Below are 25336 nucleotides of genomic sequence, written 5' to 3' on the forward strand. Positions count from 1 at the left end.
GAAAATGAAAGAGAATAACATAAAACTTTATTTGACTCCAAAGTATGTACCAGTGATTTACAAAGACCATCTTTAATACTACAACTTAAAAACAGGTCATAATTACATTGAAGATGGACATGTTAAAAACCCATTTTACAATATTTACCCCTCATAAAAAACAATATGATATAAGTTATAAGTCCATTTCAGAAGCAAGATTTTGTCCCCAGGTGGCTAGATATATATACACACACAAATATATAAATGATGTGTAAGTGCACAAGTGAACTCGGTGTCTTGGGAGAAAAGGTGTGGTGTTCAAGTGAAGCCTGCACTGTAACAGGAGTGAGTTAGGCTGAATGGGAGAAGGCAGCTGGTGGCAGGGGAGGTGATGGCAAAGTGACATCGCAGCTCCAGACAGAGGTAACCTTTCTTCAGTACTTCCCTTTCAAACAACAGGTTCTTGCTTCGTACAACAGGACTTTTGTCAGTGGTAGCAAAGAGCTGAATGTAACTGCAGAGAGCTCCGTGGTGGCTGTGACGGCCTGCTTTCGCTCAGCAGTTCTTCCAGCCTATTTTGTTCCTCTTTTTTTTAAATCTTATAAATTAATCTGATAGGCAGATGCTAATTCTGAGAGCAGAATTTTGTCCGAGGCCCCCCCTCGCAGAGCTCTTTATTTGTGTAGCGGCAGCAGGTGAACTGAGCCTGACCTTGGGGGCAGCGTTAAATGCGGCCTTGCTTATAAAAACACAAAAGTGACGGAATTAATCCAGTTTGTCCTAATCGCATTATAAAACAGAAACTGCCTCCAGCCTTTAGCAGAAGACAGCCTGTGACTGTTACTAACTGCCTCAAGTGTTCTGTGACCTAAACCTACGTGCGGTGTGAGGGTGGGGTGAAGGGAACAGGGTTCGGGACACGATGCACAGCTGCTGTGTGCTTCAGCCCACGTTCAGCAGGGACAGCTGCTCCTAACACGAGCTGTGTCAGCACGAGTCCTGTTGCAGATGCTGGACCACTGGGGAAGGAGTCGGAGCTGTTTCCACATCCCGCTCCAACTTTTTGGTTATATTTGTGAAAAATGCCTCTAAAGTGCCCCCTTCTCTCCACCTTCCTCCCCTGCCCTCCTTCCCCGTGGATTCGTGGCCCCTCCATGGTTTTGGCCCCAGCCTGGTGCCTGGAGGCTCGCGCTGCATTCGCTGCAGGTCGGGTACGTTTGGCCACAGCTAATGGCAACGAGGAGGTGACGGCGGGGGCCCAGGGAGCGGGGCGGTGTCTGTCGGCCAGGCTGTACGCTGAGGTGCACTTACAGCACGGGGCAGCCCCTAAGGCCCACGGAGCCCCTGACGGTCCCGGTTTGCTGCAGGTTCACGTGGCTCTGGTTGATCAGCAGATTCCTCATACAGCCCACGTAGTGAGGGAGGGGAGGTAACGATGGCGCTGTGCTGGCCTGCTCTGTTGCTGCTGGAGGAACAAATAAAACCAAGCATTAGTGGGGCTAGTAACAGGGCAGGGGGTTAAGGACATTTTATTTGCAAAAGCAGGAGTATTGCTTCGGGGAATTTTGTTCTGGATTGCATCTTTCCCCCCTCACCTGGCTGCCCTCCCAAGTAGAAGGTCGCCCTTGTGCTGGGTGCAGGAGGCTGGCTGGGCCCCATTGTGTATTTTCGTTCCGTGTCCACATCAAGCTGGAGGACGTTTTTCCGTTTGGTAACTTGGAAAGAAATCAAAGTCAGTCAGTGCTGCTTCCTCACCTGGAGAACGAGTCCACCACCACCGGCCAGTGCTGGAGCACAGCAAAACCGGGCTGGTCAGAGGCCCTGGCGTGGTGCTTGAGAAATGCCCAGGGTCAGGAGAGCCTCCCCCAAACCTGCCTTGTGGCACTGCAGCTGTCCCTAAAGCAGGGCATTTTCCTGCACAACAGAGCTGCCCTCCCCCAGCAGGGGCTGTGACCCCCAGCCCAGAAAGGCCTCGGTGCAAAAACCTCAGCACTCACCCGATGGCAAATGCATTAAAGGCTGAGCCCGGACAGGTGGGGCTCCTGCTCAGTCACCTGGCCCCACTGCAGGCTTTGAACCCGCTGGCCCAACCTGCACCCAACCGAGCCTTTTAGCCCCAACCCTTTCACCCCCAGTGGGATGGAGCCGAGCCTGGGGCTGGCCTGGCAGTGTCCTGGGACGGCCCTGGCCTTGCCAGTGGCTCTGTGACCTGGTAAACGCCCCGTCCCTTGGGCTCACCAGGTCTGACAGCACTAACGAGACCGGGCAAGGGCTCTAATTAGGAAATCACTTAATTGCAGCTACAATCTCCCTGATTAACTGCATGCAGGTGGGAGCTGGGGTTTAAATACCCAAGGAGGGGCCCCAGGCTCCTCCTAGGAGATATGAGCAGAGCAGCAGGAGGGGAGCAGCACCCCAGAGCTGTCACCTCACCTGTGATGGTGTGCCACTGCCCGTCGCAGAGAGATGGGCACGGCACCGATGTGTGGAACTCATCAGCCCCCGTGTTTGCTCTCACGGTGACCTAGCACGGGAGACAAAACCATCAGAGCTCACTGAACTGAGCGTGGTGGGCAGGAGATGCCTCTGACAACCCAGGGGAAGCCGCCCTTCCCGCTACCTTCGTCTCCTCCATGTACAGCAGGAGGTGGTGGCTCCTTCTTGTGCCAACGTGGAAGATGAGCCCTGAGGTGCTGCGGGGACGGACCTCCAGGGACACCTCCACGTCTTGCCCAGTTGCCACTGCATCAGCTAAAAATGAAATGCTGCTGGTGAGAAGGGGACAAGGCACCTCCCAGAGGCACATCCCTCCCAGGGCCACGGGAACCAGCCCGGGCTGCTGTGGGGTACCTAGGCTGATGGAGCCGCCCTCTGCAGCAAAGAAGACCCCGCTCTCCAGAGCACCCTCGTAGCACGGCGTCACCCCAAAGGAGTAGGAGGGGGCACCCAGGGGCTTTCCATCCAGCTGTGGGTTCCTCAGGCAGCCATCAAAGCTGGAGGCTGATGTGTCCTGCAGAAAGAGGCCGTGAGAGTGAGTGCAGAGGGGCCAAATACAGCAGGCACGGGGCCATACCACAGGACCAAGAACTGCCAGGGATGGCACGATGCCACGGGACTGCCGAGCCCTTACCGGCACATGAACCTTGGCTTTTCCAGCTGGGACCCCCCCCACGTAGAAGGGGCTCTGGGCCACGAAGAGCCCTGTGGTGGCCACTGCAGCATCCTGGGCTCGCAGCCCGTCAATGACCAGCTGGGCTCGGTGCTGGTCTCTGCCGAAGAAGACCTGCAAGGACCAAAGGTCAGTGCCGGGCTGGGGGCTTCCTGGGGTGGGAGGAACCCCAGAACCGTGCCTGGGGAAGGGCGAGGCTGGCTCAGAGGTTCAGGCAGCCCTGGCCACAGCTGTTAGAGTCCCACGTGCAACTGAGAAGGGACGCTCAGAGCAGGGTTGTGGCAGGAGGGGGGGGAAGTGACACGTTTCAGCGAGGCCTTGCCAAAACCCAGCCCTCTGCTCACCGTGTGCCACCGCCGGTCCCGGTACTTGTCTTTGCTGCGGATGCGCAGGCGCTGCCTGCCCACGGCCACCACGAAGATGAAGCGGCCGTTGGAGACAAAGAGAGCCATGAAGGTGCCCCTCTTGCCCGCCACGTAGAAGAGCAGCCCGTTGGAGGAGTTCAGCTTCACCTCCAGGGAGAAGTGGGACCTGCAGGGACAGGGGGGTGATGGGGGCACCCTGCCAGCCACAGCTGCAAGGAGCCACCACTCCCCAGGCGATGACTCTTGGGGCTGTGAGTGTGTGGGGTGAGCACGGAGGGAGCCTCACCTCTGGCTGAAGGAGGCCGGGATCTCCTCAAACTCCCAGCGGCTGCTCGGGGTGCCCCCAAAGCGGAAGGTGCCCTCAGCTGCGTGGGGCAGCCGGCAGAGCCCCTCCCGGTTATGGCGGCGGTCCTTTGAGAGGGCCTTGCCCGATACCTACAGGAGTTGCACCAAGGAATGGAGTGAGGGGAGCATCCCTGCGAGTGCTGCAGGGCAGAGGTGCCCAGGAAGGGGGTGATGGTGGTGCTTGGAGTGGATGGGGGAAGGACATAGAGAAGTCTGACAGCAGCTGGTACCTTGGGTTTCCTTCTGTCCTTCTTCAGGGCAGCTCGGAGCTGCTGTGGCTGCTCTCCCCAGGGACAGCTCATGGTGACGTTGATGCTCTCCACATTCTGTTGCAGGTCCACCACCATCTGTGGCTCTGACCTCCTACAAGCAGGGAGAAAGAGGTTTTGTTACTGGGCCAGCCAGGCAGGCAGATAGGGCTGAATCTGTGCAGAGATGCTTTTACCTCTTGACAAAGACGTTGGCGATGCAGCCGGTGAGGTTGCTGAGGGCACCTGGCTCTGGCGAGCCCCCGAGCTGGAAGAACATCCGTGCATCCTGCCGTCGCTGCCGCCGGCTGGGCCTGGCCCCTGCCGTGGTGTCCTGCAGCTCATCGTCCACGTACAGCCGCACCCTGGCAGGGAGGAGCAGTGAGGGCTGAGCAGGTCCCCGTGGTGGCTGGCCCCTCGGGCCCCGCGCACCGCCGGGACACGTACCCACGGCTGTCACTGTAGAAGGCCACGTAGTGGGCCCGGCCATCTGCGTAGGCGTTCTCAGTGGTGATTTTGGTATCCAGCAGGTTCAAGGCCAGCTGGCCCCGCTGGAGGGACACCTGGCACGTCCCCTCCTGCAGAAAGCACAAGGGTCCATGGCACTGCCACCCTCCAGGAGCTCAGGGTGGAGATTTCACTGTGGATTCACTCCCTGACTCCCCCAAAATCCCTCCCTTTTCCAAGGAGGAGCACTGCCACCCCCAGAGCAGGAGTTAATGTTTCTGCCCCACCCCAGGATAACCGGGGGGACAGCAGATGCCCACCTGGGTCGCGTGGTGGTACAGCAGCCCCTCGTGCTGGCTCGTCTGGAAGCTGAAGCCGCTGTAGAAGTCCCGCAGCCCTGGCACGTCCTTCAGGGCCAGGGTCAGGTAGCCGTGGCCGTGGACACTGACTGAGCGAGCCAGCTGCAAGGGAGGCCAAGGAAGAGAGGTGAGAGGCAGGCCCAGCATTTGCAGGTTGCTGGCAAGAGGAGCAAGGCAGCTGGGTTCTCGCTCAGTCTGCCTGGTGCTATGGCTATCACGTGGAGCACCTTGCCCTGCCCCCCTGCACCGAGAGGCCGTGGATTTTATGCACCTTTCTGCACGGACAGGAGATGGGGCCTGTCCCAGGGGTTCTCTGATCCTTTCCCCAGCTGCCAGAACATCGTGCTTACCAGAAGGTCTGAGGTGCACCCATAGCTCACGCCAACGGTGTTCATGCGCTTCAGGTCAACGTACTTGCCAAGGGCCTTCAAGCCCTTCATGCAGCCCCGGATGGGCCCACCCGTGGGGAATAGTGCCTTCAAGCTGCAGGAGGAGCAGACAGCGTTATCAGACAGCCCTGGGGGGGTTCTGGCCCTGCAAGCCCTCAAACAGAGCACTTGGGACCACGAAGGCCACGCGTGTCTCCAGTGCCTTATGCACAAGGCTGTTTCATAGCACCCAGCTCGGCCGAGGAGGCTCAGTGACGCCCACCAGCACCTCATCCCTCACTGGAGATGTCCCATCCTCAAGCCCATGGTGATGGGGGGGATGAGGAACCTTCCCTGCAGAGTTCCAGCAGCCCTGGCTGTGGCTGGGGAAGGGCCAGGGCCACCCCCAAGGACTACAGAGATGAATATCTGGGCTGGACCCACCTGGGGGGCAGCAAAGCTGGGGGCACGCCGCCCAGGTAGTAGGAGACAGCATTCTCCAGGGAGTTCTCCTGCTCCACCATGAAGATGGTGAGGCGCTCCAGCCGCACCAGGATGCGCTTCTTGTTGTTCATCTTCAGCAGGAAGATCTGGATCTGCAGACAGAGGAGAAAAAGGACCTGCCAGCCTGGGGCAACTGGATCCATCACAGAGGATGGCACAAGGTGTCCAGTTCACATTTCAAAGCAAAGAACACCCCAAAGGGAGGCCCGCAGCCAGCAGGCTTCAAACCTTCTCCCAAAACCAGGGGTCAGGTGCCCTGCTTGCCCTCCGGATGAAGAGCCAGCCCCCCACGTGAGCCATGCACCCAGCGCCCTCCCTTACCGCTTTGTTCGTGGTGCTGCTGACGGTGAGGGAGGACGAGTTGCTGCTGGGTTTTGCCACCTCCAGGCCTGTGCTGAAGTCGTAGTAAAGCACCAGCTTCCCGTCCCGGATGGCCAGACAAAGGAACTGACCCTAGGGGAGGCAGGTTGGGTGCTCAGCATCATGCCCTGGTGCCTGGCACACAGCCCGACCTGCCTTTTGGCACCAGCAGCAGGTCCTGGTGCCTCAACCCATCGCTGTGGCAATGAGGAGGGATTCATGTGCAAGGAGCAGCCCTGTGTGGGGGGCACAGGGATGGCACTGCGAGGTGGAAATGCTCCTCACAGCACTGACTGCGCCAGTGAACCCTGGCCTAGCTCAAAAGCTCTTGGAGCTCAGGGGAGGCCCTCAGGCACCAGACAAGTGACTGCCTTGGCTGTGAGGTCTGCATCCAGCCCTCTTGTGGCTTTTAACAAAAGTGCAGAAATACTGCTCCAAGCAGCTCTCTGCCACCTCCGAAGCCCTCTCCTCCCCACTGCCCCAACCCACTGGTAGAGGGGTGGAGGCTCCCTAGAGGAGCGGGCACCTGCCTGATTCTCCAGGAAGAAGAGGATGCCGTTATAGGAGACAACCCGGATCTCCTGCTCGAAGCGCTTGGTTGTACCAAACTGGCTCTCAAACTTGATCTCTGCATACCCGGTACCATCAAAGTAGGAGCCGTCGGTCAGCCAGGGATCTCCTGTGGACTTGGACCTGGACCATGCAAGAAGAGACAAAAGGCATCACTTCAAAGCTGACTGCCACGCTCTGGGGCAGCCAAGGGTCACGGTAAGCCCCTGGGACAGGAGCTGCCCTGGCCTGGTTGCGGTGCCTTACCTCGCACAGGGCTTCTCAGAGGTGGTGTCCAGCTGGAAGGTGTGCTGGAAGTTGTACAGACTCACCACCTCCTCGTTCAGCGTGTCCAGCTCCAGGCACCCACGGTAGTTGGGATAACGCAGAGCGGGAGGGGGCTGGGAACGGAACCAGATAAGGCAAGTTTGGTCCTGGTTTCCCCACCATATCGAGGGCTCTCCCCCCAAGAAGCTCCAAAGATAATGCTGATACCTCCCAGAAAACCGTGCCTCCCTTCCTTCTGCCCGTCTCACCGTGAAGCTGGCGGGGTAGCCGCCCACGTAGAAGACCACGTTGTGCGGGTCGAGGTTGAGCAGCCCCTGTTCCCCCTTGGCCACGCTGTCTCCCTTGGTCTCGTGCACCGTCTGCCTTTCCACAATCACCGACATTTGCCCGTACTGCAGTATCCTGCGGCAGGGAGAGATGCTCAAGGTAAGTGGAGACTGCCAAAGACAAGCCAACCTTGCCCTCCCTGAGCAAAGGGCCTCCACACGAAGCTCAGCTAAAAAAGGGTGCAACCCCCACCAGGGAACCCCACAGCAGCAGTGCATCGAAAGGAGTCAGCACTCCTGTTACCCGTGCTGCCACCAGGCTGAAGGGCCTCACCACGGACAGCATCATCTTTCCTTTCATGAAGGCACCTCCCAAGACCTTCCATGATGCGGTAAGATAATTTCCCTGCCATTTTTTGAACTTGATCATTTAGAAATGAATAGATGCTGGAATCCACGGCACCTCTGCAAGCCCTGCCTGGGTTTGGGCACAGCACCACCACGCACGTGCACTGCGGGGACAGGCTCCCAGTGAGGTCCCTCAGGCCATGTCCCATCAGTCTCCTACCGGTTAATGCTGATGGTGGCGAACTGCTCTCCGATCTCCTCATCGACCGTCAGGGAAGCTGGCTCCTCGTTACCCAGTTTGTAGACCCACTGCACTTTGTGGTCCTTGAGCACGATACCCAGGTAGTCTCCAGTGGCCTGAATGCAGGGAGAGACAGGGCCACGTGTTGGCAATCAGGATGCACAGGGGTGCACCAAGTGGTGCTCCCCCTGATGCACCAGAGCTGGGGGAACAGCAGGGCATGGGGAGAAAAGCTCCTGGTTCCCCAGGTGCTGAGGGCTGCACTGAGGGCACGATGCCTAGGCAGAATCCCCCGCTGACACTGCTCCCTGTCTGGGCTCCCGCTGCCCCCCTCCTGCCCGTGCAGTCCCATCTCACCTCTCGGCTGCCCAGGTACAACACGAACCGCCCCTCTTCTGCCCCATCCTGCCGTCGCTGACGGCTCCTGGGCTCAGGATTTTGGATGTAGAATTTGAGGGATGTGTAGGCTGCCAAATCCTGCAGGTTGCTGGGCATCCGGACCTGCACGCCTGAGCTGCCGTTGAACTTCATGGGTACTTTCACCTGGAGGGAAAGAAATCCAAGCCCAAAGGGCTGAAACCACTGCTGCTACCTCTCGTCCACGACCGCTCTGCCAAGTCCACTTTCTGGAGTCTTCCCTTCAGAAAGCAGCCGTGCCTGGTAGCCCCAGAGCTCTTCTAGCTCCCTCTCCCACTTACACACCACCCTCAGGTAAGCCCTCGCTCACCCCAAGCTCCTCGCCCCCTGTGCACAGCCCTCTCCCTCCCACAAGCCCACCTTGCTGGCGGCGTTCCTCGCCTGCGTGATGAGCTGCCGGATCCGCACGATGTTCTCTGACACGGTGGCATTCTTGTTCCTCCTGTTCTCCAGGCTGCTCAGCGTCCCCAGCAGGAGTGGGATGGTGCTTTCCAGGCTGGACACTGGAATTACAGAGGAGCCAGTGTTTTTGTGTTAGTGAGGAAGGGAGATGTGAAGATCTTGCAATTTTGAGATGTGCAAGTCCAAGCAGGGTCATGCTATCACCCCCCAAGCACAGCAGCCTCGACGAAGGGTTTAAAGATGCTCCAGTGCATGCAATCTCTTGCAGTAAAGGCCCAGGTGATGCACACACTGCAGACTGAGATTAAAACAAAGGAGCACTCACCGGATTTCTTGGCGTCTTGGACTGCTCGGTTCAGGTCTTCGTTTCGAAGGCCTCCATACTTGTCCTTCCACTCATCCAGGTTCCTCCTCATGGTGCTCAGGGTATCTTCCACTCTTGAAGCTGTTTCGTTGGCCTCTGTCGCTGCTGCTTTGGCTTTCTGGATCTCTTCCTTTGTGTCCTCTGGAAAGACAGGAGGAAAATCTCTGAGGTGGCCAGAAGAGAAAAAGAAGCAGTCTTGGCTCACAGCCTGGACTTGAGAAAGGAGGCAGAGAGCACCAGTGCCCACCCAGGACAAACCTTGGTCCCGTCCCAGCATGTCTTGCACAGACTGCAGCTGGTTCAGAAGCTGCTCCTTTTTCGTGCGGAGGTCGGCCAGCTTGTCCTTCGCTGTCTGCAGAGTGCCTTTAATAGCTGCAATTAAAGAAATGTAGAAGCACATACTCTGCATATTGGGTCTCGGTCCAGCCCAAAGGACATTGTGATCTGCTACTTCTGCCCAAAGCCTTCATCCTGCAAGGAGTTTCTCTCACCTCCATTGAGTTTTCTCTGCTGTCTCATCACAGACTCCTCAAGATTGCTGCTGTTCCTCTTCAGCTCTTTAGAGATAGCCCCGAGATTTTCTGATATGACATTCTGTAAAAAAAAACAACAGGTGCTGCCTGGGAGTCTCGAAGAAGAATTCAAGTCTGCTCCTGACCACCCTCAGAAAATGCTCATTTGGACAACTGAAGTAGGGTGTCCTGTGGGATGTGATGGAGAAACCCCAACCCCGAAAGTCCAGCCCTGGCCTCAGCAGATCTTCTGTTTTCTGACTAAGAACAAAGTGCTGAAGTCTCAGAGGGAGGGGGCAGCAGACCACTACGTGTGGGTGTGAAAAGCTGCAGGACCGTTGAGGGAATTTGTCTTTTGCTCATCTGCACAGCACGTACCATCAAAGCCTCGCCTGCTGCCTCGTCGGCATCATGGGCTGCTCGCTCAGCTTTTCTCACAGCTTCAATGATGCTGGCATAGGCGTTGGAGGCATCAATCGCCCTCTGGATAAAACCATCTTGGTTTGTGCCCTGGATAATGCTGTGTTGGAAGACAAAGCTGTCAAGCCTGTGGAGCTAAAGCCTTGGAGACAACATGCCACTGCTCCCCTGCTGCAATGTAGGGGTTGTGGTTTCTCATCCCCAACCCTCAGAAGTGAAGGTTGGGTGGTGACAGACTGAGAGGCAGGACCAGGGAGCTGGGGGGATGTCTCACCTGGACAGGTTCTTGGCGAGCTCGCTCAGGAGCCGGGCATGCTCCTCCGCCTGCTCCACGATGGGGATCTTGCTGCTGGCTGGGGAGAATTTCTTGACCCGCTCTGTCAGGGGCAGCTTCGCTCCATCCAGCAGTGCTGCCAGCTTCTCGTACGCCTGCAAGGACATGTGTCACTCCCCAGGGCTGCCCCACTGTGCTCTGCCCATACCAAAGCAACTCCATCACTCACCTCCTTCGCGCTCTCCATCTTCTGTAGGAAGTTGGAGACCTGGGCCAGGGAGTCCTCAGCCATCCTCAGGGTCTCCTGCACCAGCCCGTACTGCTTCTGGAGCTCACGGCTCTTTTGCTGGACACAGAGATGTGGAGTTAGGAGCGAGTGGGGCCAGGGCAGGAACCCCTCACTGCTGGGCAGAACGTCTGGTGAAGGTCTACCTGACTCTCCTCCAGGTTGTTGCGGTTCAGACTGTTCAAGTCCTCTGTCTGCCTGGTCTTGTTCACGGCCTCGTTGAGGGCATCGCGGAGATCCATCAGCTGGGAGCTGTGCTGGGCCAGACGGTCCTGGATGCTGCTCACCAGGTCCCGGTTGGACTCCCAGTGGGAATGAAACTCGTGCTTCACCCGATGCAACACTGAGAATAGAGGAGATGAGAACTGTCACTAAGCCTTCCTGCTGTGTTAAAGGGCTCTTTCTGTGCTTGGTTGTGGAAAAGCCTGATGCTGGTCTCACTTTGTTGCTATCAAGACCCGAAGTGACTATCCTCCCTCCCTTCCTCTTTCAGCATAGGATCTCATCTAATATTGTCTAAAAATTCTCAGTGCTGGTGAGAGAGAGAGCATCTCTTTCAGAAAGATGCTCAGCCATGCCTGTAAGGCTCCATACGATGGAGAACCTCTACCTGAGTCCCATTCCACTGCTTCATTACTCCCATTGCACTTACTCATTTCTAGTGAGAGACATTTTATAACTCCAGTTGACATCTGCTCAATTATGTTTTGCCACTGTCTGCTAATCAGAAGCACTCAACTCCCTGCAGTAGCTGGTCTGCCTGGTTATGCAGCAGAGCTTTGCACAGGAGCAGAATGTGACCCCTTGGTCCTGCAAGGGAAGCCCTCGGGATGGCAGGGCTGCTGAGGATGGTGGGCTGCCAGTTATTATTCTGAACCACTCTCTTGGGACAGTGAAGAAACACAAAGTGACTCATTCACATCCACACACGATGCTTACATGATAAATGCTAACTCCTGGTTCTAACTTTTGTCATTTTTGGTCATCAAACCAAACCACTCAGTACAATTTGCTGTAAAATTCATTTTGAGGGGAATAAAAAAAAAGTGATCCCCTTGGAGTGTCACAGAAGACCCAGAAATTACTGTGATACTTGTTAGGGGTGTCTGTTTGAATAACCACACCCTCCAAACATGACCATGATGTGTAGTGTCTGCAAGGGCTCCAAACCAGGCTGTCAGGAACAACCAAACCAAGCAGGGTCTGCACAGCTCTGTCCCGGACTCACGCTTCTGAGCTTCCTCATGCTCGCGCCTCGCCAGCTCTTCTTGGCTGCCCAGATTCCGCTCCTTCATCTCCCTCAGCATCCTCTCCACCTCAGCCATCTTCTGCCGAAACTCCTCAGTGGAGGTGGTACTGGCGTTTGCCGCCCCAAACTTGGCCATCTGCCGCACCAAGTCTGCAGAGAAATCCAGTCCTGTTAGCACCAACGGACCCCGGTCCCTTCACAACCCTCTGAGACCTCCCATCTCTCACATCACCCTCACCAAAATGCAGGCAGCCTTTGTTCTGTACTCAGGCACCCAAATTTCAAGATTACACAGGTGTATTGCCACGTTTCTGTCTTGTTGACCACTACCACTAATACACGCTACATCCTGAACACCTTCTTGTGATTTTGCTGCCTCTCCACGATCCAGTCACTCCCTGTTTTGCTAAATCTCTCCTGAAGCAACAGTTTTATGCATTTTAATAACATTTGTGCTCAAGTTTCACGTATTTTTTCCAAAGATGGCATTCAGTCAGACAGCTGGGACTCACAATAACCTCTGGTTTACCTAAACAGCCATCAGTCTGGGAGGATCTCCACTACATTTGCATCTCCCCTTCTTTTATTTTCTTTTATTTTTTTTTCCATGGCCCTTTCTAAGTGATGCAGCACTCTGCTGTTTGCAAAGCAAAATTCCCAGCAGGAAAAACCCACAAAGCAGGGACGCTTCTTTACCTACCTCCAATGCTTTTCTGAATACTCTGGACATCCAGCAGGAGTTGCTCCCCTCTCTGGTAAGTCTCTCTTGTATTCTTATCTAAATGGTTTGCTTTTCTGGAAGTCATTATCATCTAAAACACAAAACACTGGCTTAGCTCAAGTGTAAGTTACGTTTAATGTGACCCATCAGAGGGTATGATGTTCCCCAAAAATACAGGAGGCTGGGAATACACAGCTTTTGAGCTCCTTGAAATCACACCTCCTGCAACAGCTACCCGGTGCTGCGCTCCTGTGATGTGTTACGGATGGTCTTATTTACTACCTTACAGGAGCACAAGTGAGAAGTGAAGCTCCTGGTGCATATACGTTCTGGATCCTGAAATGGTTCTAAGACCACAGAGGACATCTCTGTCCTGCACTCTTGCTTGTGACACAGGAAAAGGTTTAGAAACCAGGGAGATTATAAATGAAATCAAATTCTGCTCAGTTTACAAATTCTCTGAAGACACAGGTAGATTTTCTAGACTGTACCGATTGCACCTCGCAAAATGTGTGCAGTACTGAGGCCTCTAAGGATAACTAGGATTATATATAAATATAATATTTGTATAACATTATATACAAATATAATATTTGTATAAAACAAAAGGATTTATTTGTTTGCTGACGGGGCATGGCTTCTCTCTGCCACAGGGATACAATCAAGACAGAATTGGATATTTATGTTCCCTCCCATATGCTACTTCTGTAAATTACATTTTACTGTATTTATTTTTACTGGTTAAATACAGAACCCCTTCAAAAGCAAGTGTTAAACTAAGAAACAGCCGTCAATATCACAAGAAGTTTAACAGCCTCCAGTGGAGCAATGCAGGTAAGGTAACTTGGGCACCTGAGTAAGACACCCCAACACCTACAGCTGGGCTGAGCAGCAGATCCATCGTGCCAGAACTAGGTTCCTCACAGCCTTCAAAGCCCTCATTTTAGATAAAAAGGGGGGACTCTTGCTCTGGCAAGGGGAGGGAGATGGAGAAGTGTCCTACTTTGTGCTGCAGTGCATTCAAGTCCTGCGTGAGGTCCGTGTTCTCATCCTCCAGCTCATCAGCCCTTTGCCTGACCTTGCTCACGGCTCTCTGGTACTCACGCATCTGGTTCTGGAAGAAAAAAAAAAAAGCTGAAATTAGGCCAACGGGCCAGCAAGCACAGGCAAAAACCAGCATTCTACCTTGCACGCACAGCGATAGCTGCCATAGTACTGTTGAGGCCGTGGAGGCGAGCCCAGGCGATGGAGCTGGCGTTGAGGTTGACCAGCTGGTTGCGGATGGAGGGCAAGGACATCTCGATGCTCTGCAGATCCTCCAGCAGAAGCAGGACACAGCTATCGCACACTGCCAGGGGAACGCAGCACTCAGCGCGGGGCCCTCTCCCGGGGCTTCCCGCACCTCGTTCCCCAGCACTGCAGGACACAGACCTTCACACCTCATGCTGTCCGGGCCGTTGGCCACCGGGATCTCGTAGTCGTGCATGCAGACGTCGCACTGCTTCCCCGTCAGCCCGTTGGAGCAGGTGCACTCCCCGGTGCGCGGGTCACAGGAGCCCCCTCTGCACTCACACTCTGCCAAGTGTAACAACAGGGAAAGGCCCGTGTCATCACTCTGTGCTGCTGCCATGCCGGAGGGAGGGGAAGAGGTGGTTTTATTCCAGCTGTGCAATTGCATCTCTGGATATCTACATGCATGGCACTACCGGGGGCTTCCCTGTGGGTTCTGGCGACACGCACAGGACCCCAAATAGCAGTTAGTTGTTTTCCTCCCCTAACAATCTGACAAGCACACATGCCACCAAAACCTCGTCCCACTCCTCCACGTGAGGAACCCAGCAGCAGGACTCACTTCTGCAGCCCCTCTCGCTGAAGCCCCAGTAGCCAGGGGCACACTGCTGGCAGCGCAGGCCGCTGACGCCAGGCAGGCAGCTGCACTGTCCCGTCTGCACATGGCAGCTGCTCCCCACAGCACCAATGTCACAGTCACACCTCTGGCAGCCGGAGCATCCCTCGAAGCCGTAGTACCCCTCCTAGGGAGAAGCAGGTCAGCGGGTGCCCCATTGACATAGGGCAGGCGTGTGCCTGCGCAGGCACCGTCACGGCACGCAGGTGGCCCTCACCTGGCAGCGGTCGCAGTGCTGGCCTGTCACCCCAGCCTTGCAGAAGCACTGGCCAGTCTGTGGGTGGCACGAGTCGGTCCCGCAAGGTGAACAGTTGCACTCTGCCAGGGAAAAGATACACCCAATTATGTGCTGAACCAAAGAGACTGGTCAGCTACTCTCCAACCCCCTTATTCCCGACAAGGAACCCCCAGGGAATGTTTCTGACTACCACAGAGCCTCTCTCCTCTTGGACCTGCTCCAGCTGACTATTTATTCTCATTGCCCTCGCCCAGGACAGCCCTTTTTTTTTCAAGCTGCTGCTCCTGAGTGGTGCTGGGAGTGGGCTGTGCACATCCACACTCCCGGGGAAGCACCAGCACCGCTGCTGCAGTAGCTGCTTGGAGCAAGACTGTTCCAGCCTGGGTGCGGCTTGGCAGCCTACAGACGGGTGGATTGGAGGTTTTGGAGTTGTGATACTGGAGGGCATGTTTTTAGAGCTGTTTTTTTTTCTTTTTTTTTTTTTTATCATCATCTTTAGAGGCTGCCTGTCCTGGCACGTGTGTAACTGAGCGCATGACTCATCCAGGCAATGCGCAGCTCATCCAAGGCACTTGACATATCAAAGGTCTGCCTGTCCACCTTCTCCCCACAGTGCTTGCTGCCTGCCCCACTCACGCGTGCAGTTCTTGGCTGTCACGGCATCCCCATAGAAGCCAGGGGCGCAGACCTCGCACCGTGCACCGGCTGTGTGGTGCATGCACCCCGTGCAGGCACCCGTCAGGGAGTCGCAGCTGCTGAAGAGCATGTTGGGATCCGTGTTCCTGCTGCAGTCACAGGGCTGGCACGAACTGCCAATCACCAAGGGATTGCCGTAGTATCCTGGGGCACACCTGGAGAAACACAGCAAGTTAAAACACAGCCAGGGCACCGCGGGGATCCTCAGAGCTCTTGCTGGCACCACACATCAGTCTTGAGCAATTATAACAGTGAGGGCATCCAACACTTGCAAGTGATGCAGCCCTGGGATCTCAAAGCACTTTGTGTTTTCCCTTAGGATACCCCAGAAAGGTGCCTTTATCACAGGCTGCAAGTTAAGGCAAAGCCCAGCTAAGCAATGCAGCCCCAGTAATGCAATTTATCAGCAGTAAAGACAGCCATGGGGTATCTGCAGGCTGAAAGGGACAGAAAGGATTCCCGCCAGAGCAAATCACACTGGGGGCAAGGCCACTGTTCCCTCTGCAGTTTCTACTAGAACAGCTTTTGTTCTGCCACAGCATGGGATTAGCGTGGCTGTGGCCCCAGAAACACGGGTGCCATCACCCTTACCGCTCACAGTTGGGTCCCGCGTAGCCCGGCTTGCAGAGGCACTGCATGTTGGAGCCCTTGCGGACACAACCGACAGCAAAACTGCAACGACAAGGGGTGAACGGGAAGGTGCAGGCACCTCACTGACGTGGTGCCGGGGGGTCAGTTACTTGGTGTGGACTGCTGGGACCTCGGGCAGGAGAGTGGGTTTGGGGCCACGGACAAGGCGCACCCCCCAGCACCAAACCAGTGCCCTGATGTGGGCCAGTCTGGTTCCCAGCAGTTAAATGAGGGGGGAAACGGGCAATTCCACACAAGGATGCTCACTTGTTGGAGGCAACGGAAAGAGGACACGGACATCCAACACACTGCAGGGACCCTTCAGCAGAGTGGCTGCCCACGTAGCCGTCCTTGCACTGCTCGCAGTGATCTCCCTCTGTGTTGTGCTGGCAGTTCTGCAAGGACAAGGCAGGCTGCGGGCTCAGCACTGACAGCAGGAAATAGCAGCTCGCACAGACAATTCCCCACCAGATATCTGGATGCTTTGGTCCTTCCTCTTTCCTAAAACTGTTTTTCTCCTGAGGCTGACCCTGAGTGGGACCACCCCTGAAATACCACGTGCAGCTAATGCTGTGATTCAAGCGCGGTCCCACTGACGCCGTTTGCATGTGAAGAGCTTTTTTAATCACACACTACAGCTCTTCCAAGCCCAAAATACCATGCTGGTGCACTGTTTACTTACAAGGCATATCCCAGACCCTGGCAGGCACTGATCTGAGTGGCCGTTGCAATGACATGGGATGCATTTTCCCAAAAATAGTCCCTTGGTGTCCCTGTAGTAACCTGGAGCACATTCCTGAGGAGAGAGGAGAAGACAGAGACGTGAAAAACAGCCTGACAAAGCAGAGACTGATTTAGTTTCCATGACAGAATTTCCACAGGGCTGTATAGATAGAGAAGAGATTAAAAGCAAACAAAGATTTTTTTCCATGCAGCTCTTTTCCGTTCCTCATCAGTAAGAGATAATTGCGCAGGCAGGAGGACCTACTCCAAGATACTGCTAGAACTTGATTTTGGTCTTCAACACCTGAACAATTTCCCCATCCTGCCTTTTCCAAGAGGCCAGATGCAGCTAATTCATGTCTCCCCAGTGTGCTGTGCTGTGGTGGAAGGGAAGCTGTGAGCAGGCTGCTGCAGATGAGCTTGAGAGATGTTTTTCCTTCCTCAGACACAAACTGAGCTGCGATTAAAACTAAAGCCCTCAGGGGTCAACAATCCAAGCCCCATGGACTGCCACCTGCACCAAGCACGATGGGTGTCTGAGGCCCCAAATGGTGGCTGCTCAACTACTCTCTGCCTGGAATTGCATGTGCCCTTTTGCCCCTACCTGGCAGGAGTCTCCCTGGTAGTTAGCTGGGCAAAAGCACAACTCCACGTTGCTGGCTTGGATGCCCGTAGCTGTATCCGTTGCGATCTCCAGGACCACACGGCGCAGGGACACAGATGAGGAGAGTTGGGAGAAGAGTGCCCGTATTTGCAGCTGCTCCAGGTTTGCCAGCACCATCATGAGCTCCTCTCTTGACACAGGGTTGTGCGTCTCCGTGTGCCTGAAGTTACCCTAGTGGGAGAAGACGAAGACCTGACATTACTGGCAGAAAACATAAGCCCTTACTTTGTTCCAGGCGCTTGGACATCCAGCCTAACCTTCACTTCCCTGCTGTTGGGATGTCTCCCCTTTGCACAGGTAAAACAGTTCCTGGATTTTCACAGCCAGTTCTGCTGCAATAGGCAGCAATAAAAATACTGAGCTAAACAATCCTCCCTTCTGCCTACATGCTAGTCTTGTCCTTTCAGTAGCATCTGAACACAACGTGGTGCACACGTGTGCACAAACTCACCTCCACCAGCTGCAGCTGACCTTCATGTACCCCCCCTGGGGATGGGTAGGAGCCTTCCAGAAACATGATGCTCATCTGATTTCCCTGGGAACAGCAAGGAAAGTGTCAGTCACCACCTCATCCCGCTCACGGTAGCAAGAGTCACCAGAGAATTTCTCAGGCTGCACCTTCAGGATCACGTCGGGGCGGGACTCCATTGGAATGAAAACGTCGCCCCTCCGGGGGTCGGAGTGGAGCTCGTAGCGCAGGTGCCCACCGTAGGAGGAAACCTGAGGGAGAGACGGATCACATACGTTGCTGCAAGTCCACACCAGGACCTGAGTCAGAGCTGTCCGTGCTCAATCACGCGTGAGCCGTGCCTGCACACTTGTGGGTACACTGCTGGCATGCACGTTGGTGTTGTCGGGGACGTGTGTGGCTGCTGGTCCCGCTCTCGCTGTGTTCTTACCCGGTCCCCGAGGTAGGAGCTGGGCGCAACCCAGTAGAGCTCCTGATAGGCATCTGGGAGGTTCTTGAGATCAGCGCGGAGGAGCTGTTCCTGCAGGCTCAGGGATGTTGGCACTTCCTGGCGGTCACTGCTCAGCAAGAGCCACCCGTTCATGTCGATGAACTGCAGGGAAAGAACAACCATACGTGTTTTCCAGAGCCCTCACTGTGGCCTGGTGGAGCTACAGAATGTATTTGGGCGCTGACGCTTTCCAGTACAGCTGAAAGGATGCCAAGAGGGTCACAACCTCCCATGCATCTTGATGAAGCCACTGGGAAGCTGAGCACCAGCCCCACGTGGCACAACCCTACTACGCCTTTCCACCCTACGAGGCCCCAGGGACCAGAAAAAAGGGCTGAAAGTGGGAGATGGGCACAGGATGACAAATAACCTTCCTCACAGCCTATCTTCCAGAGGGTTAAGCTCAGTGTGGGATGGAGACCCCGAGGCAGCAGAGAGCCAGGCAGACGGGAACACAACTCATCAGCCCCCTTACCTCGGCTCGGTACTTCTCAGCACTGCGGCAGCGATCGGTCGCACCGAAGCAGAAACACTTGGTGCAACCCTTGGGGTTACTGGCGTCCAAAGAAAATGTCCCCAGGCGGCACTGGTCACACCTCGGGCCCTCCACATTTTCCTGGAAGACAAACAAAGCTCAACTGCATCAGCAGCTCCTTCCTAGGCCTTAGCAGAAGACAGAGACGGCTGTATGAGTGGTACAGACTGCCTGGCTCCCCAGCAACTGCCTGATAAGTGAGCCCTTGCAGCCAAGAAAAATAGGGAAAAGAAGCCTTTCAGGGTGTTCTGAGCAAACTGCTCCTTGAGTCCGGCTCCCTCTTGGCCCACCAGACACCCGTAGCCCCAATGCTGAACATTTTGCCAGAGCAAGGAGACTCGAGCCGAGCAGAAACGCACCACGTGGAAGTGCTGGAGGACTGACCTTGCAGTGACACTGCCCTGTGACCGGATCGCACGTGCTCGCTTCCGTGCCAGCTGGGTGGCAGTCGCAGCGCTGGCAGTTGGGGTAGTGGTAGTAGCCGGGGGCACAGAGGTCACACTGACGCCCTATGACATTGGGCTTGCACCTGCACAGGACACAAGATGCAGCATTAGAAACCTCAGCGTCACGCTGCTGTGTGAGGATCAGTTGGATTTTTAGAGCTTCATCCGTGCTGGCAGGGACACAGTGCTGACAAGGACTTCCCCATGCTGTCTGTTTCCTCCCTGCAGCCTGCCAATGCATCCAGTCACTCCCCCAGGGACTGGAGAAGCTGCCAGGTGTGCCCTGGGCAGGGACAGGGCTCCCTCACCTGCACTGCCCGCTGTCCACATCGCAGCCTGGCTCTGTCAGCTCCTGCACGCCCGGCCGAGAGCAATTGCAGTCCTCGCACCCGATGAGGGGGTGGCAGCCAAAGGTCTGGGGCTCACAGACAACGCATTCTGGCTTCAGGGTGTGCGGAGGGCAAATGCATTGCCCCGTCACTTCGTCACAGAGACGTGTCCCACAGTCACAGGCTGGAAGAGGCAGAAAGAAGCTGTGTTTATGAGGGCAAGACCCAGGCAGCCAAAGGCAAAACGGCCAGAGCAGGAGACAGGACAACTTACGCCTGCAGTTGGGGAAGCCCCAGTAGCCGGTGGCGCAGCGGGAGCACTCTCGCCCGATGACATTGGATTTGCAGGGACACTGCCCACCAAAGGGCTCACACTGGCTGCCCCGTGCCCCGGCCTCATGGCACTGGCAGGGCTGCGCCCCGTTGTTGTAGAAGAGGGACAGGGAGATGGCGGAGTCGCGGCAAAACCTCGACGATGTGCTGGGACTGCAGGGGAAGGCAGGAGGAGTCACTGTGGCATGCCCTCCCAACCTTCCCACCACCCCAAAATCCATCAGGATGTCCTACAGAGACACCGAACTGGTGGGATGGAGAGCCCTGTGACACTGAGATCCCCCAAACACCCCTGGGTTTGGTCAGTAGATAAGGAAAGCATTAACCAGAGCCCTCCCCTGCCACGCACAGTGCCTGCAAAGGGAAAAGGCTGTTGCTTTCTGTGGAGCATGCAGCCCTCGTACAGCAGAGCAGCCACCCAAAGGTCTCACTTGATGTAGAAGCTGTTAATGCCACAGCTGCTGATGAAATCATAGGACTTGTCCAAGGGTTCCTCCTGCAGGTACTGAGAGCTGTAGCTGTCTTCTGGCACCACAAGGATGTAATCCTGCAGCAAGGACAAGATGGGTGAGGCTGAGCTGAGCTGGACAGATGTGAATCCTGCCCTCAATTCTACGCCACTAGCACTGGAGATTGCAGCTTTCAGAGGTAGTTCAGAAACTGAGGATGGTGGGAAACATTCTTATGGTGACACAGATGCAAAAATCCCCAAGCCCTGCTGGAGCCTGGTCCAGCATGCCAAGGAGCTTCCCAGAGTGAGACTCACCAACCACAGCTGCTTGCCCTCTGGCACTCGAACCACCACAGTCAGATCATTATCAGTAACGTCCAGGATAATCTGGTCCTCAGAAACTACCAGGCTCCGGCACCCATAGCCATGGGGACAGAAGGTCGCATTGGTCTGACCTGAAAAAAAAACAAACCTCTTGGTCTCACATTTCCCTTGCAGACCCCACCACACCCTCCCAGTCTGAAAGAGCTGAGTCAATCTTCATGCTTACATTCCTCAGAGAACCCAGTTATTCTCTAGCGAGAAAACTTTCTGGGGCCCCTCTTATAGAGCTGCTGCCTATCAATAGCTTTCCCCAGGGCTCTGTTCATCTCACCTTGCCAGATGCGCCCCCCGTTGATTAACACTTCCACAGGGAAGGTGGGGTGGTTGGGCTGGTAGTAGTGCAGGATGAAGGCGTAGCGTCCCAGGTTCTGAATCCGGCTGTTGAACACAACAGCATCCTGGCCCCAAACATGAGAACAGAGAGACAATAAATAAATAAATAAAATTAAATCTGATGCCCGCACTTACGCCTGCTTGTTTTTCATTTATTATTGCACAGACTTGTGCTCCTACTGCACAACTGTCAGGTAACAGTCAGACATTTGGTGAATCAGCCTCCCTTTCCTTCTCACTCCCCTTTCTAACAGTACCACCTGCACAACTGGGAGTCCAAAAAACCAAGCAGGGCAGGAGGGAGGTAAGACAGGAGAGCCCACAGGAATTACAGGTTCAGGGACAAGTTTAAAGTCCTGATTAAATTCTGACAAGACTAACTGCTAAATTGTTAAAGCTACCGAATAAAGAATGAAAACTGTTCCATGCCCCAGCTGTCCAGTGTTACAGCACCACCACAAAAGCCCACCCCACGCCCACGCTGCTACCTGGGGCTGTTGCAGGAGGATGAGTTTTGCAGCGGGGTCCACAGCTGTGGGAGGCCGAGGTGCAGGCTCCAGCGGGACCCCGGCTGGAACCACGTGGACTGCCTGAGCCAGGGGGACATCAGAGGCAATGGGCAGAGCCTGCCCCCCCTCCAAAATGATTGACTGGGAGAGCTTCATAAACCTTGAGGGAATGCAGGAACTGCTGCAAAAGAAGAAGATGGGATGTTAGGAGAGAGGCTTTGGCAATGCTGGCAGGATAAGCACACCCTATAACACCTTTAGGATTATGAAGGACAGCTGCTGAGGGAGAGCTTTCTACTGGGACCTAAGGCTCTGGGACACAGGTTCAGCAGGAAGGACAGAAATCTTGCAAAGGCTAATCCCTCTGCAATTATTTATTCAGAGCAGTGTTAAGAATTTGGATACATTGAGTGTCCCTTGTTGTATATGAGCAAGCACAGGAAAGCCTGTTCATGATGACAGCTGAGGATCTGCCCCAGGAGGCAACGTGGAGTTTAGGGAAAGGAGCAGCTGCCTGACTTCCAGTCCTTACTCCATCACTGCCTGCTTGGTGGCCATGGGTGAGGAGCTTCACTGCAGCCTCCTACACCAGAGATTTCTTTCTCCAGTGGTAAGAATTTAAGAGGGCTTTTGAGAACAGCCACATTCACACTAAAATCCCGAGGGATTCTGTTACCTGTTGGATGAGAACGTGCCATGGACACTGATGCAATGCACCTTTGGCTCGACAAACTCCATGGTGAACTGAGCAGCGGGTACGAGGTACACCTTGTGCTGTAGGGCATGAGAAGGAGAGACGCTTGGTTACACAACAGCCTTTGCCACCGTGACTCCACAGCAGCTTTGGAGTCCACATCAGCATACTGAACACCCCCCTCGTCAGACACGTTGGCTAATGCACAGCAGGCTGCACCCCTGCTTAATGCCCCTCCTTCCTTGGTACAAGCCCTAAGGTGTTTAGGAGCTCCATGTATTTATGGAGATTCTTCTATTATGGCTTCTTCTATCCTCCGCTAAGCAACCACGAATGCCTCCAGGTAAAATGGGAAGAGACACTGCCACATTGCTCAGAGCTTCCTCTGCAAAGAGCAGCTTCTTCTGACCACCTTCTCCCAAACCCACGTCTCATGATCTATTTCACAACACTGCTGAGCACACTCTCTGCCTTGGACTGCTCATGACTCAGATGGAGACCTAGTATACAGCCCAGTTAGGAGCAGAAAGCCCTTCCACGGACTAGGTGCTGCTCCTGCCTCTCCTCCTTGCAACCTGCAAACAGAGCTGCCCTCGCAGGGAGCCTTACCAGGAAGAAGTCAGCCAGATCAGCGATGAACCGAATTGTGGCCTCCGAGGTAAGTTCAAAAGTTGCCAAGCGGCTCTGGGAATCTACAGCAATCCCTCGACAAAGGAAACTGGGAGACAAACACAGATTTTGAGGCCAGCCTTGAGCAGGGTCACGATCTATTTCTTGTCTTGCCAGCTATATGTCCTGAAGGCATTTACACAAAGTCCCTGTAAATCTTTTTTGATGCCTTTTCTGGCAAGTCATAAGAGTGAAGTTTCCCAAGGACAGCCCAGACATTTGTTTCCTATTGCAAAGGTTGCAGTCTGAAATCAGACACTTCTGTTGTAAGGGACAGGGTTTGACCTGCACCATCAGCTCCAATAAACCCACTGTAGGCTGTTCCCTAAATCAGGGCCCCTAACAACGTACCCAGCTGTAAAGGGGAGCAATACATCTCTTGGCAGAGGTACTACAGGACTACACCGGCACAGGTGTACCAGGGGTACCATGTAGTTCCCAGGGACAGCCAGTCACTAAAATCATGTCCAGCTAGGCTGAGTTTGGAGGTACACAGCTTAGATACACAAAGCTGCAGCATTCTTTGTTTATGTGATAAAGCAGAAAAAGCTCGACTGAGGGAGTCTGTCCTCACCATGTCACAGGAAGATCGAAACCCTTCTCTGTCTCAGAGCTGCCCATACCTGTAGACACACGGGTAGAAGGTGAAGGTGCCCTGCTGCATGGCCAGGTGTGGCGAGCTGACAGCAACGCCGATTGTCTGCAAAGCGTTGGTGTTGGCGTACTCCACGAGCAGCACGTATTGTCCGGGCTGAGCAATAGGCAGCGACAACTGGACTTCCACCTGGAGGACAGAGAGACAATTGAAGGGGGGTCTCCTGTCCCACTCCCCACAGCGAGTGCATGCAGGGTGCCTGTGCTGCAAACCAGCCTCCTCTGCACAGCCCATGCACAAGCTGGAGTTTGCACCTCTCGTGGGAGGAGATGTGTCACAGCACTCATTTGTGGTATTTCAAGTGATCCTGATTCCAAAGGTGTTCAAAGCTTTACTCCTCAAATCGATCTCCCCCTGCCCCTGTGGAGCAGTTACTGCTCAGTGAATTAGGACAGGATAACCCATATTCAAAGGCACGTGCTGCTTGTTTGCTCAGAGAGATTTGTTCCAGATTTACACCTTGAGGTTTGTCTTTCTGTGTTCTTTGGGCTGCAGAGTATCATCACTCTGCTACCTGCAAGCTGTAGACTCTCAGGGAACACTCTGGGGGTACAAGGAGAGACTGAAGGGATGAAGTGACCACAGTACTTGTGCAAGGAGTGGAACAGAAGTGCTACTCACATCGTTGCCGCTGCATGTTGCCATCCAGGGATGGAAAAGCGTGAGCTGCTCCGTGGGACACCCTCTGGGTAAGCGGTTATCCAGCCTGCACACCGCGTCCACCCCGGACACCGCAGGGAAGCCGTCCACAGACAGGTACTTATACAAGAGGCAGCTAAAAGCATTGAGAAAGAATTTGGGAAGTACTGCTGTTAGATCAAAGTTGTAAGAGTCAAGAGCACCCGTGTGACAGGATCCCAGCAAGGTCTGAAGAAGGCTTTGGTCCAACACGAGGGCTCCAGCACCCAAAGGAGCATCTCAGGGTAGTGTGGAGCAAGACAGCGTGTATTATAGGGCCACCAAGGGCAGTAACAACAAAAAGCTTCTCCCCTTGCAATGTTCTTTATACTGATGATCACTGCAACTAGCGGAGGGGACAACTAATGTCCAGAATCCAAGCAGCCTTCCTGCCAACATGGACAGAGAGGTCCTGGGCACTGGGAACACATTCCAGCATAGCAAAGGGGCTATGGTCTTATCAATTATGGCAAGATGTTATCAACCATGGCAAGTACTCCACAAAGCAGTTTTACTGCATTCAGACCCTCGCAGAACGTGGACTGTGTGTATTTCTTGACCTCATGCCAAGAGGAGCCAGAGAGTAGATCTCACACAGCACAAAGACGTGGGGACTCTTACTTCTGGGTAGCTTGTTCTGGGGCTGGCTGGTATGTACATGGCTCCGTGACCTTTAGCTGCAGGATTGGAGCTTCATAGTATGAGCTGGGCAGCAAAACCAGATAGTCCTAGAAGGAGAAATAGGAGAGTTAGTTCTATTTGGGACACCTGCCCCCAGGGAGCTGCTGAAGCTCCCCGTGGTGGACGGAGTGCAGGGACTGGTCCTTACCAGCAGCACACCCTCTGCTTCAACAACCAGAGACCAGGTGTTGGGGTTGAGTACAAATGGCTCCCCAAAGCTGTTCTGGGGGACGGTGACAAAGGCTGGCTCTGTGCTGGGTGCAAAGACAATCTGCTTGGTCTGCTCTGTACCTGGAGTGGGAGGGACAAGAGGCTGTGAAGGCATCGGGGAGGAGATGG

At 54.8% G+C, this 25336-nt stretch overlaps 1 protein-coding gene across 2 annotated transcripts in view; it reads right to left on the minus strand.

Annotated features, from left to right (window-relative positions):
* Positions 1 to 16: 16 nt before the first annotated feature.
* LAMA5 (laminin subunit alpha 5) overlaps positions 17 to 25336 on the minus strand; it is an 83921-nt gene continuing 58601 nt past the window's right edge. The window contains exons 24-80 of one of the 2 annotated variants that reach the window (XM_084296729.1): positions 25146 to 25288; positions 24938 to 25044; positions 24260 to 24413; positions 23607 to 23767; positions 22924 to 23032; positions 22297 to 22394; positions 21600 to 21801; positions 21050 to 21176; positions 20710 to 20849; positions 20375 to 20490; positions 19885 to 20096; positions 19590 to 19794; positions 19220 to 19364; positions 18776 to 18916; positions 18241 to 18402; positions 17960 to 18061; positions 17793 to 17876; positions 17282 to 17512; positions 16637 to 16750; positions 16222 to 16349; positions 15916 to 15996; positions 15265 to 15479; positions 14608 to 14708; positions 14337 to 14517; positions 13916 to 14059; positions 13681 to 13832; positions 13488 to 13598; positions 12464 to 12575; positions 11743 to 11913; positions 10661 to 10857; positions 10458 to 10574; positions 10229 to 10383; positions 9913 to 10054; positions 9514 to 9616; positions 9281 to 9394; positions 8984 to 9163; positions 8617 to 8759; positions 8197 to 8382; positions 7819 to 7955; positions 7233 to 7386; positions 6964 to 7097; positions 6678 to 6840; positions 6109 to 6240; positions 5728 to 5879; positions 5266 to 5398; positions 4877 to 5017; positions 4557 to 4687; positions 4307 to 4474; positions 4092 to 4224; positions 3803 to 3951; positions 3496 to 3682; positions 3113 to 3265; positions 2833 to 2992; positions 2603 to 2733; positions 2416 to 2506; positions 1578 to 1697; positions 17 to 1444 (exon numbers count right to left, since the gene is read on the minus strand). In XM_084296729.1, the coding sequence (XP_084152855.1) occupies positions 1290 to 1444; positions 1578 to 1697; positions 2416 to 2506; positions 2603 to 2733; positions 2833 to 2992; positions 3113 to 3265; positions 3496 to 3682; positions 3803 to 3951; positions 4092 to 4224; positions 4307 to 4474; positions 4557 to 4687; positions 4877 to 5017; positions 5266 to 5398; positions 5728 to 5879; positions 6109 to 6240; positions 6678 to 6840; positions 6964 to 7097; positions 7233 to 7386; positions 7819 to 7955; positions 8197 to 8382; positions 8617 to 8759; positions 8984 to 9163; positions 9281 to 9394; positions 9514 to 9616; positions 9913 to 10054; positions 10229 to 10383; positions 10458 to 10574; positions 10661 to 10857; positions 11743 to 11913; positions 12464 to 12575; positions 13488 to 13598; positions 13681 to 13832; positions 13916 to 14059; positions 14337 to 14517; positions 14608 to 14708; positions 15265 to 15479; positions 15916 to 15996; positions 16222 to 16349; positions 16637 to 16750; positions 17282 to 17512; positions 17793 to 17876; positions 17960 to 18061; positions 18241 to 18402; positions 18776 to 18916; positions 19220 to 19364; positions 19590 to 19794; positions 19885 to 20096; positions 20375 to 20490; positions 20710 to 20849; positions 21050 to 21176; positions 21600 to 21801; positions 22297 to 22394; positions 22924 to 23032; positions 23607 to 23767; positions 24260 to 24413; positions 24938 to 25044; positions 25146 to 25288 (8210 nt within the window). In that variant the 3' untranslated portion in view covers positions 17 to 1289. Of the gene's footprint in view, positions 1448 to 1577; positions 1698 to 2415; positions 2507 to 2602; positions 2734 to 2832; positions 2993 to 3112; positions 3266 to 3495; positions 3683 to 3802; positions 3952 to 4091; positions 4225 to 4306; positions 4475 to 4556; positions 4688 to 4876; positions 5018 to 5265; positions 5399 to 5727; positions 5880 to 6108; positions 6241 to 6677; positions 6841 to 6963; positions 7098 to 7232; positions 7387 to 7818; positions 7956 to 8196; positions 8383 to 8616; positions 8760 to 8983; positions 9164 to 9280; positions 9395 to 9513; positions 9617 to 9912; positions 10055 to 10228; positions 10384 to 10457; positions 10575 to 10660; positions 10858 to 11742; positions 11914 to 12463; positions 12576 to 13487; positions 13599 to 13680; positions 13833 to 13915; positions 14060 to 14336; positions 14518 to 14607; positions 14709 to 15264; positions 15480 to 15915; positions 15997 to 16221; positions 16350 to 16636; positions 16751 to 17281; positions 17513 to 17792; positions 17877 to 17959; positions 18062 to 18240; positions 18403 to 18775; positions 18917 to 19219; positions 19365 to 19589; positions 19795 to 19884; positions 20097 to 20374; positions 20491 to 20709; positions 20850 to 21049; positions 21177 to 21599; positions 21802 to 22296; positions 22395 to 22923; positions 23033 to 23606; positions 23768 to 24259; positions 24414 to 24937; positions 25045 to 25145; positions 25289 to 25336 lie in introns of both variants that reach the window. The other variant, XM_084296728.1, reaches the window with a different exon arrangement.

Source organism: Netta rufina (genome assembly GCF_964035555.1).
Source record: "Netta rufina genome assembly, chromosome: 16".
Taxonomy (NCBI): Eukaryota; Metazoa; Chordata; class Aves; order Anseriformes; family Anatidae; genus Netta; species Netta rufina.